Source organism: Borostomias antarcticus (genome assembly GCF_949987555.1).
Source record: "Borostomias antarcticus genome assembly, chromosome: 13".
Taxonomy (NCBI): domain Eukaryota; kingdom Metazoa; phylum Chordata; class Actinopteri; order Stomiiformes; family Stomiidae; genus Borostomias; species Borostomias antarcticus.
In genome coordinates, this window is record NC_140246.1 from 4466900 (window position 1) to 4480577 (window position 13678).

At 45.5% G+C, this 13678-nt stretch overlaps 2 protein-coding genes across 3 annotated transcripts in view; both read left to right on the forward strand.

Annotated features, from left to right (window-relative positions):
- Positions 1 to 3183: 3183 nt before the first annotated feature.
- On the forward strand, positions 3184 to 7303 carry LOC311316780 (toll-like receptor 6; the record flags this gene model as incomplete). Its single annotated transcript, XM_084447710.1, has 4 exons — positions 3184 to 3294; positions 3403 to 3529; positions 4902 to 5471; positions 5625 to 7303. The coding sequence occupies 4 exons, from the start codon at positions 3184 to 3186 to the stop codon at positions 7301 to 7303; spliced, it is 2487 nt and encodes an 828-aa protein (XP_084303836.1).
- A 1124-nt stretch (positions 7304 to 8427) lies between these two features.
- The window catches only part of cnot4b (CCR4-NOT transcription complex, subunit 4b), a 34953-nt gene continuing 29702 nt past the window's right edge, over positions 8428 to 13678 (forward strand). For both annotated transcript variants that reach the window (XM_084447537.1, XM_084447538.1), the window contains exon 1: positions 8428 to 8632. The gene's annotated coding sequence lies outside the window, so the exon portion shown is untranslated. The remainder of the gene's footprint in view (positions 8633 to 13678) is intronic.

Below are 13678 nucleotides of genomic sequence, written 5' to 3' on the forward strand. Positions count from 1 at the left end.
CCTAGCCTAGCGACGGAGGATCTGTGGCCACGTGTTCCTCATTGAGAGTACGTGCATATATGCCTCATCTCATGATGTCACTTCTCCCTACTAATCTATCTGAGTGCTGCTGCCTCACAGATGTGTTTAATCTAAGGGCCGGGTTTGGGTTTGTATAGATACTGGGAGGGGGGGGGGGGGGGGGTCAATACAATCTATCTGCAGAGTTGATACAGTCTGTCTGTAGAGTTTGGAATGTTTTAGGCCTTCTGCTATCCTAGTTCTACAGGTGATGTGGAGTGTGTAGTAGCCTACATGCCCTAACAGTTAACAACACTCACACACACAAACACACACAAACACACTCTCTCTCTCTCTCTCTCTCTCTCTCTCTCTCTCTCACACACACACACACACACACACACACACACACACACACACACACACACACACACACACACACGCACACTGAACACTGATGGAAAGTATCTATGGCTCTCCACGGTGAGTAAGCCCAGAATATCAATGGTCTTCATTGAGAGGTGTAGAGTGCGAACAGACAGGGAGATGCAGTAAGACCTTGTTGGATTATTCAAAGCCGTGTGCATTACTGAGTCATGAGCCATCGTCTTTATCAAAGGCCTTTCTAGAGTGTTGCTTATACAGGGGATTATGAGGCCTACTGTATGTGTATACAGTTTCTGTTGATTGAAAACAATCAGGCCCTACTGGAGGTCTGTTTGCCTCACTGTTTTGCCACCAACCCACAAGGGCTAGAAAATGAGGCTGCTGGAAAATGTGAATGAAATCCCCAGACCTCTTAGCAGAAACACCTCAGTCAGTGCCCTGCCTTCTTTAAAACCAGGCCAGGTCCAGCCTGGCTTAGGAGCGTGGCTGGCTTGTTTCTGTTCAGGACTGGTAGAACGGAAGCTAGTCATGCCACTGAAATAGCTGTGAATTGAAATGACATGGAATAATGTCTGATAAATTAAGATAGGTTGTGTTGCCTGGAAACATCAGTCTCAATGTTTCCAATACTAATCCACCACAATAAGAGCGAGATAGCCAGTTAGCTCATGGGCTCACAACAACTAGCAGCAGCTTCCATAACATTAATGGTAGCGGTCAGTGGCTGAAGCCGTTACATTGATGATTCCTGTAACGTTAGCTATTTTGCTGCAATTCTGTTTCTGGACAAAGGTAAGGGATACAAAGATTGGAGTGAAAGGATGAACGTGTGGAGGTTTGGGGTATAGTCCCATAAAGTCATCCCCACCGGGGCTTGAACCCCGAGCTCCCGGGTGGGAGTCCTATGCTCTCACCACTACTCTACTTGTGCAGTGGAGATCGGTGGGTTGGTTTTGGTGTCCTTCTTCCAGTCCCTAGTGTGGGTTGGGACAGGATCTGACCTATAAGGCAAGGGATAAAGGTTGGAGTGAAAGGATGAACGTGTGGAGGTTTGGGGTATAGTCCCATAAAATCATCCCCACCGGGGTCTTGAACCCCGATCTCCCGCGTGGGAGTCCATTGCTTTCACTGCTACTCTACATGTGCAGGAGGGCGTAACTGCCCACAATAAAAACATAGACAACATATATCACCGAGGATTAAAACACAATAAAGCCAGAAGGCTTATTTCCATTGTGGTCCACATGTAAAAACAGAAGAAACAAGACATAAAATACAGGGTCAGCAAATGTTGAAGTAAATGTTTATAAAAAGTGACAGCAGTTCAACTTTCTATTCTATTCTCTGTTGCAAAGCACTTTGAGCTGCATTTATTTGTACGAAAGGTGCTATACAAATAAAGTGTATTATTATTATTATTATTATTATTATTATTATTATTATTATTATTATTATTATTATTATTATTATTATTATTATTATTATTATTATGTGTTTCCATGAGCACAGCCTGGACAACTACTGATGTTTTCCCTCCTGCTGAATGTGAAGACGTGTGAAGACTGTGGTCAGACTCACCAGCAGTAAACAAGCAGAGAGGGAGATGCTTATTGCTGAAGACAGGCCCAATTAGAGAGCACTGAGCAAACACGTCTGGAAAACTGCTTTCCTCTGCCAGTGCAAGGAGTTCATTGGTCTTAAACGGATGGACGATTTGTCTTCGTTCTTCTCTGACTGGAACACACAAGACAGACATGTGTAAACCGTCGCCTACCTGCAGGGGTTGTAAAATTAGATTTATTTTTATTTTTATTGTCAAACCCATGCAGGCAACCATGAGTGACACCCAGTGCCATCCTGACTTGGACCTCGCTTATAATCCTCCTGCAACATTCTTGTCTGCACATCCTCAATCACACCTGTCCCATTCAGATACAGACCAAACACACACCATCATCCACAGAGACAAAAAGATTCCACCGAGGTGAGACCTGGACATTTAGAGACTCGGAAGCCGGCAGTAGATATCCTAAAATCACGTCCTTTAACAAAATAACAATCAGTGTGATTCAGCATTCCTCAGTCTGACATTTAGGCCAACTATCTGCTGCGGTACAGTTCTGCTGGCATCCATCCAAAAGACTGCTGGGCTTAATTACTCCTGAGTGATGGCTCACTAATGTGGCTGAGTTCACGTTAGCATGAAGTCAGCATTCAGCCTGAGAGTCATGTTTGCCAAGTTGCTTGGAGGCCCAGAGAGAAACAAAATCACAGAATCATAATTATCATTGCTATTTGAGGGGATTCTCTAAATAACACCAAAAATTAAACTCAATCATGTTCTGTCTCCTGCCTTCAAATGTACAGTGCCAGAAGCACCTAAGCCAACAACATTTACTTCAGGAAATTAATGCCAAGACTGACTAAGCAGCCAAGAGGCTGATTGACGTCACCAGGTAATTTTTGAGGTATAGCCTCGAGTCAGGCTTTGAGAGGCGGAGTGTTGGGTCTATATAAATGGTCTTAACGTTTGAGACGGGCTATTCTTTGTAACACAGGGTTAGCGCTAAAATGGAACAAATTGCTTCTCTCACAAAATGTCTGTGCATGGTCCTCATAGTGTGTTTGCAGATTTTGAGCTTACTTGCGGTGTCGGGGATCGGGGCGAGGAGGGGAGCACGGAGGGGGGTTCACTGGGATGTGTCTCGCCCCTCTGGTCTGATGTCACGTAAGCGACATCAGCTGTCCATTCATTCTGTGGACAGACATCACGACTATTTGTTTCACGGAGGGGTGATGGACCGTATCGATGGCGACCAGATGCACCAAGGTTTTGGAGGATTTCCACGGAAGAAATCTGGGACTAGAGACCGCATGGCACGTTTTGGTCAGTTCAACTCAGACACGGTGAGTAGGCTATTATAATACAATCATATGATTTATGATGGAATGATTTACATGTACATGTTACAGTATGGTACAGTATGTAATGCATCCAATGTGGCATGTTTGCAGCATGGCTGCGAGGGCATCCAGAGCAGGAGCTGCAGTGCCCAGCCCCAGTGTGGAGGCTGCCTGGGGCTGTACACCTGTGACCGGGCCCTTGGGAAGTGCCAGCTGAAGGGGCTGTCACGCAGGACAGGTGACTCAAGACCATTAGCTCACTCACGCAAGCTCTCTGTATAGCCTATAGTCTGTAGCATGCATTGGAAGCGTATGTTTCTTGTTAAAGGAGTAGTTTGGTGTTGAGCATCGTAAGCCCTGTTATAAGGTTCCATAACAGTCCATATAAACATTTTGACAGACTTTGCACTTGAGGTATTAGTACTCATTGCTCATGTCACAGCTAAGCTTACAATGGATCTCTATGGGAATATATATGCCCATAGAGATCCATTATATGGTTAGATGTGACTTAGCTGTGGCATGAGCAACAAGCACGTATATCGCAAGAGTGCAACATGTCGGTCAACATTTTTATATGGACCATTGTCTTAAATAAATAACCTTATTAAAATGCTAAATACTAAACTACTCCTTTAAGTTGATTGACAATGCTGTGTATCTATTATTTATTGATGATTGTTTTGTCATTGCAGATGGGTTCTCCCAGTCACTGAGTAATGCCTGAAGCAGAAGACCAAACCAATGCTTAGGGCCCGGCTTAGTCTTTACTATAATATATCTGCTACACTTTTGTCCTATTTGCATCAATTTACTGAGAATTGCACTGATCAATGAAAATATTCAAATGTATTTAATATGTCATTGTTTGGTTACTGGAAAAGCATTCTGTCTGTAATTTGTGCACCGTGATCGAAAGAATCAGATGTTCCTCTTTCATAAACACTTCCATATTGGCCTGTGGTGACAACTGTGAACCCTTGACTTTCTGTACAAAAGAGAAGTGTGAAGGTATACAGTATGTGAATGTAGAACAGGTAGGAACAGGACAAAACAGAAGCAATTACAGGGGAAAACAGGAAGCAGTCGCTGGACTCTGACTTGCTTAGCTTAAGATGCTTCTCTCTCACACACACCATAAAGGTACTGTAGAGTAGATACAGTATATTACAGTAGAGTACATAAAAGAGGAGGTTCAACTTGTATTGTTGTCACTCCAACCTGGATATCCACACTGCCAAACGTCTTTACATGCGAATCAATCACAAGGCAAAGGTAAAGGGTTTTGATCTTTTCATTGTTTTGGATCTTTGAGATGATTTTCATTAGAGTACAGTATTTGCATTATGAGTTACATATATACAGTACTGGAATTTGAGGATGGATTAGCCATTAGGCTAACACTGGCACATTTACCCTGTAGTTGATTCATGTGTATTGTCCCTGATCAATAAATAATTAAAGAGATGAAATGACATGAAGTCAATTTCAGTCAAATCCCTTCATTTGGCTTATTTTGTATCTATAACTTTATCATTACAGCATGGCTTCACTATTTTGGAGGACTGCACTCACGTTGCTTCTCTGTGGCCACCACTGCATGGTTTCAGGGAGAGAGAAAGGATTTGAGCTGTGTGTTACTTCAAGACAAAGGATAAAAGACCTCTCCTATAAAAATCTTACCAACATTCCCTCAAATTTGCCGAAAGACACAGAATATTTAGACGTCTCTCACAACAACATTGCAAGACTTGATGGAGCTCGCCTTGCTGGACTTACACACCTCTGTTTCCTGATGGCAACTTTCTGTGATCTGCAAGTGATAACTACAAATGCATTTGACCACACACCCAATATTATAGTGCTGAATATTTCACACAACTCCTTGTCAGTCATCCCTGATCTGTCTTTGCCACAACTCAAGATCCTCGACTTATCAAGCAACCTGTATGAAAGCTACCAACTGCCAAGCACCTTTCAAAACCTGACACATCTTGATTTCCTTGTGTTAAGAAGTCAGAATGCTATTTCTGTGAAAATTAATGACTTTGCTCCGCTGAGAGACATACATTTAAAACATTTCAGCTTGGGAACAGGAAACACGACATGGCAAAGATATGAAGCCGGTTCTCTTACAAAGCTCAAGTCACTAGAAGAATTTACCCTAACTGTGCCTTTCTGTGAGAAATTGGAGATTTTCAAGAGCATACTCGTGGATTTGAATGAAACAGCAACAGCAAGTATAAGACTGGTAAAGTTATTCCACCAAAAATGTGCAGTCCCTGGAGATCCCTTTGAAAACATAAAATCAATGAGCATTAAAAATCTTACAGTCATTGACACTTGGCTTAACAGTTCAGTCATGGTCAAGCTGTTCAAGAATGTGTGTTTGTCACCGGTTCAGCAGTTGGCCTTTGTCAACATCACCTATAACGAGGACACAGCAGACGGCTTTCAGTTCCCAAGTATGAACCACACAATCAACATTCAATCAATAATTTTCGATGGTGTGAGGCATTATCAAATCCAATACCCTAAAATAAATTTAAGTGTCGACAGCCTCTCCAAATTGACGTACGTTAAGTTCTCTGGCAGTGGAATGAACATTTCGCCGTGTAACCTCATGTCTGCCCTCCCGTCACTGGAGACACTGGATGTGTCAGACAACATCCTGAAAGACCTGGGCTTCTGGTGGCCGACTTGTTCTTACACAACGGTCTTTCCCAAATTGAGACACCTCTCTCTGAGCCACAACCGCTTTCACGACCTCGCCTTCATCTGCCGCAAGACCCACCAGATGAAAGCCCTGCAGTCTCTCGACCTCAGTTCCAACGACATCGCCATCCGCGTTGATCAGAAGTGCTCGTGGCCTACTCACCTGACAGACTTGAGCCTCGGGCAGAACGACCTGGGCAACGATGTTTTCCAACACCTGTCTCCGCACTTTGAGAGGATTGACTTGTCAAAGACGGGCATCACGGCCATAACACGAGAGATCCTATCTGAGTTCCCCAGCCTGAAACACCTCATCCTCACCTCCAACAGTATCCAGGTCATCCCGGGGGACCTCCATGCCCCAACACTGCTCTCTCTACATGTAGATGTGAATGCCATCACCTCCATCTCTAGGGAGACCTTGGGAGGACTTCCCAAACTGCGCAAATTCAAGGCAGGGAATAATCCATTTAGCTGCACTTGTGACTCCTACTGGTTTGTGACTTCCCTGAACAAGTCCCTGCTTCCTGACTGGCCCTTAGACTATGAATGCAACGTCCCACCATCACTGGCTGGCTTACAACTCGCCCAGTACAAGATTGGTAAAATAACATGTGAGCCGTGGCTTCAAGCAGCCATAGCAACACCTGTAACAGTTATCATTGTTGCTGTTTTAAGCCTTGCATTCTATGCCTGCGATGGTGTCTGGTACACAAAGATGCTATGGGTGTGGATCCGAGTGAAGAGGAGAAGCCAGCAGAGGGCGGACAGGTTGAGGGATGTGTCTTTCCGCTACCACGGTTTCATCTCTTACAGCCAGCATGACTCTTCCTGGGTGGACAGCCAGCTGGTGCCGTCCCTCGAAGGTGCAGGCCTGTCCCTCTGCATTCACGAGCGCGACTTTGTCCCCGGGGAGTGGGTCATTGACAACATCATCGACTGCGTGGAGGCCAGCTACAAGACACTGTTTATCCTGTCTAATCACTTTGTCCAGAGTGAGTGGTGTAACTATGAACTTTTCTTTGCTCAGCATAGGCAAATCAGTATGCAGCAAGACTCGTTAGTTTTTATTTTGCTGGAGCCCATCCCCACAGACTCCCTGCCCAAAAAGTTCCTGAACCTACAAATTCTACTGAAGCAACAGACGTACCTGGAGTGGCCCAATGACGAGCGCAAGAGGCAGTTTTTCTGGTCGAGCCTCAAATCGATGCTGCGGACGGCAGATAAGAGCATGATCCTGAAGGAAGTGGCTGAAAGCATTTCAGACACATTACCTCTGTTGACAGTTCAGAGTTGAGCATTGCACCTTTTGTCTTCCTCAACGCCTAGAATAAAAAAATGATTCAATAGAATAGAGTGGAATGCTATATTTTTCACACAGTTGTTGGCACTGTTGTTGTTCTTATATGTATGATATGTAATGATTTACCTCTTGTTTTTGCTATAAAGCATATCTGTCATACATTCTTTGTTTGTGTAGGCCTAATGAATGATATGTACAGTAACAGCTTTTTGTACAGCTTTAATAAAGGCATATTTTAACCAGCTAACATGTAGGCTACTTTATGCTATGAATGAGTATTAATGACCATTAGGCCTTGTCAGGAAATGTCTCCATCTACTGTTATGGGCCCTGCTCCACACCTCCATACCAGCATATCATAGCCTACTGCACACCAAGAATCAGAATAGCCTGATATAATCAAGAAATTTATTTAATCCACTCGTATTACATTGAGCATCTTGTTTTGTTTAGATGTGATGTAAATTTTAAGCAGAGCAGAAATGTGTGAAATTGGACGACCTATCTATGAGCAATAGTCCACCATTGCGCAGACGCACTGAGTGGTGGGTGAGTGGGTAGGCTACTCATGTATCCATGTTTTGCAACCTGGTGTCCTCAGCGTTTGTGAGTTCGAGATATGCTCGAATCTACCACATTTCACTGAGATCCAAGCACTGCAAATGCAATTTGAAGCTGTTACCACAGTGTTGAGTTTAGAACAAAGTAGGTTATCAACAAATGCACATGGAGACAATCAGAATGTAGCGTCTGGTATGAATATACCAATTTGACAGGGTAGTTCCCATACACACAGAGGCCGTTTATGGTAGAGTTTGATTTAGGTTCAGGTTAGGCTTAGTAGGGTTGGTTAAAGTTAGGTTAGGTTAGGGTTGGGTTTAACCGTCGTGTTTAAGGGAACTAGCTACTACCAATTTGACAGTCCTGCTATTTTCTACAAACGACTTTGTGCCACTTATCAATCAAGTTTCTTCTGTTTCGGTTCAATCAATCCGCAACCCCCGGTAGTCCTCCTCCTTCCTCCTCGTCGACGTAAGCGAACATCGGCGTCCAAAACGTACGTACGTCCGATCGCCCCTCCCAGTCCATCCTCCTCATTTCAATGTAAGATGGTGGTTTGAAGGTAGCAAACTAGCTACTGCTATCATACCAACACAGGCTTGATAGAAGAGGCAAGGCGTCTTTCCCTCAATCAGCTACAATTGAATTCAAACGCTCACAGAAATTCAGGTGCCTGATATTTTTTGGGTTGTCAAAAATATCATTCCCCACCCCCAATTTAGTGTAAATCTCCCTGGAGACGAATCCCAGCAAATAGGCAGGGTGAGTATCCCACAAACTATCGCTAACGTTAGTATAGCTAACGTTACAGTGTTCAGAGATATAATCAGCTTCCATTTAGGCAAAAAGTGAAATGTGATATTCTTTGCTCATGTGTTATAGCTAACTCACCATTCGCGACTATCCCATTGTAGTTGAGAAGATCAAGTCAAAATTCGTTTTAAACTGTTCACCGTTCCTGGGGTGAAGTGAGCAGGAAAGTCGCAGGCTTTGCCGGGGAGGATAGGCCGTACTTGACTTGCGAAGAACACCCCTTTTCGTAGCCTTGCTAGGCTAGGATATCATGCTAGTTAACTCACTAAGATAACTGCAGAACAAACGTGAAACGTGTTTAGGGGTAACGTTATGAATCATTTGAATGCGCTTTAGTGTGTTGGTATTTATGAAAAGCTTCAGCTTTCAACATGCCAAGACTCTAGCTAGCACTAGCTAAGCTAGCTACCAAGATAGAATAGTGCATTGGCAATTGGTAGACGTTAGCTAGCTAGTGTAGCTAGTTGGCCATGTAGCCTAGGTCACAGGTAGCACTAACGTTAGCTAGCTAGCAGAAGCGGTTGGTGTTCTAGGTCTACTTTGGCTATCGTCGTTAGCTAGCCACATAGCTAGCCCAGTATCGGGAATAAGGGCTCAGACTATTCCCTGGATTAGCTATCTAGAATTCAGGCGATTTTGAATGGAGCTAGCTAGCTAACGTCATTCCTTACAATGAAGCAAGGCCATATGTCTATTTTGCTGGTTAACGCAAATGTTTTGAACGAATCGAGAACCCATGTTGTTAAGAAAATATATTGTAGGGCCACAAACGTAATATGCATTTTCCATGAAGCTGTCTCGTTAGGCTAAGTTACAGCAAATAGACGTAGACACGACGTGAGGGAAGCGTAGCTACCACTTGGCTTTCAATCCCCGCGTCACTTGTCTGGCCGGGTATTTTACAGAGCTAGTAGTTATGTTTATGATATTGCGTGAACTTATTCAAAGTACACAACTCTGAGCTAACGGTACAGTGGAGTATGTTAGCAAGCTAGCTAAATTCCCTGACTAACGATTATTGTTTGTGCAACAATGTAATGTGCGTTTCACGTTGTGGACATGTCCCCTCTCTATAATGCCTAATATTAACATTTGGTTTGCACATTTAAACCCACATAGCTACATTTCTACTACACGTTTCTTCTGTGTTGTTCTGAAGAGCAGTCTTGACTGTTCAAGTCTTGTATAAGCCTATATTAAACATCTGATATCGAGATAATAACTTCAACACAGACAGACCGGACATGTTCTTATAGCCCCGGGTCAGTTTATCCACCAGTGGCTGCTCTCGTGTGACAGTGACACTACAGACAAGTCTCACCATGGTGGGGGGGGCGCCATTGTCATATTGTCTGTGTGCTCAAGATCACTGTCGACAAATGGGAAAGTGCCAAAGGGTGTCGTGACACTGTCTATTTGGCGTAGAGTATAATGTTTTGTTGTTGTGGTCTCTGTCGATACCTGACACTATTCCCAGGGGTCACATGGTCCTCGGCAGCACAGGGGCCTAGCTGGCGGGGAGCGGCGTACTTGCTTCGTACAGGAGTCTTCACGTGTCAGGCTGTGTAGCGGCTTCGTACTGTTATTGTCAGCCTCCCAGATTCAGCCAGCATTGCAATAAGTCAATAATACTGGAGCTTTTCACAATGGAGCGAGCCGCTTTGATTGCAATCATCATTGTAGCTGACTTGTATCATCAAAAATCCTAGCCTGGCTTCACCAGACCCAATTGCAGAATCAGCAACAATACCAACCTCAACCTGAAATTGTTCTTTCGTTGCAAGTCTAAGCATTTTTCTGGCTTTGGTATACTCTACTCTCTATTTTGATCTGCAGACAGTTTTGCCACCATAAAATTAGTGGCTAGGCTATGAGATAATTTGGTGTGACCGCTTCCTACATTAGGCTAAATCAATGTACGAGGCAGCCAATAATGATGCAACAGGTGTTGTTGGTTTATATTACTCTCACATATCCTGTCACATTTACAACAGAGTGGCCAGACAACTTGTCTTTGTGGAGATGTACCTCTCTTCCGGCACAGCCTTTCCTCTTGGACTCTTGTTGTAAACCAAAAGAAAGGAGATGTAACTGAAGTCAATGGTGTTGCACTGGGGAGGCTGTGTTTACTGTTCAGGTCTGTTTAGCTTGTCAACATCTTTGACAAACCTAAGTTCTCAGCCTAGAGTTTTGATGATTCAGATGTTTTTCCTGTTTATTTTAGAACCCACATATGTTAGGTAGTAGGCTAAAACTAGGCTACAAGTGAGCCTATGAGCATATGACATAACATAGTCAGTCAATTGATGGGAAGAGGCTATGGCATATTGGTTTCAATATACCATATAATTACAGACAAGACACTCTTGTAGCTGAATTACCCAATAGCCGTGATATTTCACAGAACACAAAGTAGCTTAGGGGATAGACAAATAAATGCAACAGTCTTAGTTCATTGTGAGTAATCAATGGCTTGTTGTGAATGTGGCTCTAGCTGCCTGGCTACTGGTCGATGAGGACCCCAGTGTACCAAGTCTTTGTCAGCAGATCCTGTGTGGGATAGTATGCCAGCGTTTAACTGGCACACATCTCAGAGACTGACCAATTTCTCTCAGGACGGAATCACTTTTTAGCCATCTCCTCCCAAGACCCTAACACACCCGTCATAGGTTAATGTAGCCTGTCAACGAGAACGTCAACCCGTGCCCCCCCAAAAAGTACCGCCTGCTCACGCCGTGTCTAGGCAGAGCTGCCAGAGGATATGGATTAGGGTTTGTTTCTAACCATGCCCCTCCTCCATCTTTGAAGGGGCCCCCGTGGGGGTCGACCCGGTGTCCTCGGTTCACCCGTCTGCCTCTAGCCTCACCCTGTGGGCGAGGGGGGGGGGCGCACGTCCTCCCCCCAGACTGCGGCCATGCGGGCCGTCGTGACGGTGGCACGCCAGCAACGCGGCCGGCCCACCCCCAGGACGCGCCGCGGTCGGAAGCCTGGCCCATCGGCCGCGACCCGGATTTCGGCAGCTGCTGTTCGGCGGTATAGCCTGGTCAGATTGACTGTTAAGCAGCGCTGGCCTTATTCCTCTGGCTCGGTGCCATCTGCTCCTCCCAGTGGGAAAGGTGTGCCCAGCTAGTGGCCCAGGCCCTTTATCTTGGACAAGATTCTCATGTCAGTTCAAAGTCCAGTGGGCTTTTTATTGCCACGTCTTCGTGCTTCATGTTCAACAGAGACATGCTTTCTAAAAAACAACACAGAGCCATGTTGACCCGAGCACCTTGATCAGTGTCATGCTGCACTACGGATAGTATATGAAATTGCCATTTTGGGAACCTTTAAATATCTAGCTGAATACCTAGGACTGGAATGAGTAACTGGATCCCCCTGGGTCCGAAATAAAGAATTGAATTGAATAACTGATTAGCGCTGATAAGATACTGTATGGACAAGCGATGACAAGAATTCCAATGTACCCGTGTACCCATACTTGTTACACATGGCAAATAAACTCTCTATTCTAAGCTATTGGCCAGACTCTGACATTAAGCAATGGCTTTTTGCTCAGAGACATTTACAGTACAGTAATTTCACGGCGTGTATTACGTTCTTCGTGGTTCCCTTGGTGTTTGTAAGCGCACATGTTCAACTAACTGAGCCACCCAGTAGCGTACTACCTAGGCTGACAGCTCACTAGATGTGTATGATGGCTCACACTGTGCCTTGGCCGTCTGCTCCAGGTCGTGGTGTAGGGCGCACATTTCTCCAAAGCGAAAACACCTCAAGCAAGCATATTTTCTTAGTTTGTACTGAAGGGAACTTAAATCGAGGCTCCGCAGGTAACCCCTCCCAGGTTCTCATTAGCAGTTAGCAGATGTCTCAAGTTCACGGGAGATTTCCCCTTCACGCACTACATGTGGAACCCCCTCCCCGACGCCAACTGTGGCTTGGAGACCCAGAAGCGAACTGCTGTGGGCCACCGTGCTGTACCAGCCCCGGGCCTGGTTGGGAAATGCTCCGTTGCTAATTCCATCCAGGCAGCCTGTGTGTGCGTCAGGGCTCACTGCAGCACGGCCGCCTCGCTCGGCCCCGCTTGGCTGCAGCACGGCCGCTTTTATATCTGCAGAGTGCGGACGGACCGCTAGCCCAACCCCAGCCCCAGGAAGTAGCCATGACCCTACATGTATGCCAGGCGGGAGCGGGAGAGGGGCGTGGCCGGAGAGAGAGACCACTCTCTCGGCCTCCCGGGCTCCACTTCCCTTAAAAGAGAGTTAAGCGTAGGGCCCGGCTCCTCCCCCGTTTTCATGGCCTGGACGCTGCAGGGTATTTATAGCCCCCGCCTCCCACCCCAGGTCATTGAACACTGTCTGTCTGCCCCCACGACCCCTCCCTCCCTCCCCAGGCGAGGTGGGGGAGGCAGGTAGCCGGGATGGGAATAGCATTGAGAAAACCAACGGGGACTCAGCTGCAAACAGTTCAGCTCTGTTTTTTAATCGGTGTGATACTGTGTGTTGTGTTTTTTTTTTTTTATCGCTGCCAAATCAACTGCGCCGCCCGGGGGCAAATAAAGTTTAACCGCCACGCTGACGCCTCACATCGAGTTGCTCCTTTAGGGCGTCTCGTAATACGACAGGCCTTGTGACATTGCTATTGGGAATTCATTCAGTAACAGGGCTGTCAATATTATGGAGTGGCTCCTTCCTCCAGACTTAAAGCCGTTCACCGTCAGACTTGTCTCCACTGTTTGTGTGTTTCTTGAAGCCGTGGATCGATGTTTTTGGCGGACGTTGCCGCTTCACATTAGCCACCGCTGTGCTACATTGTTGTGTAGCTGGTGTGTGTCTAGCAGTCGGCAGGTTATTGTTGTGTAGGCTGTATGTGTCTAGCAGTCAACAGGTTATTGTAGTGTAGTCGGTGTGTGTCTAGCAGTCGGGAGGTTATTGTAGTGTAGCCGGTGTGTGTCTAGCAGTCGGGAGGTTATTGTTGTACAGCGTGCAGGTCTTG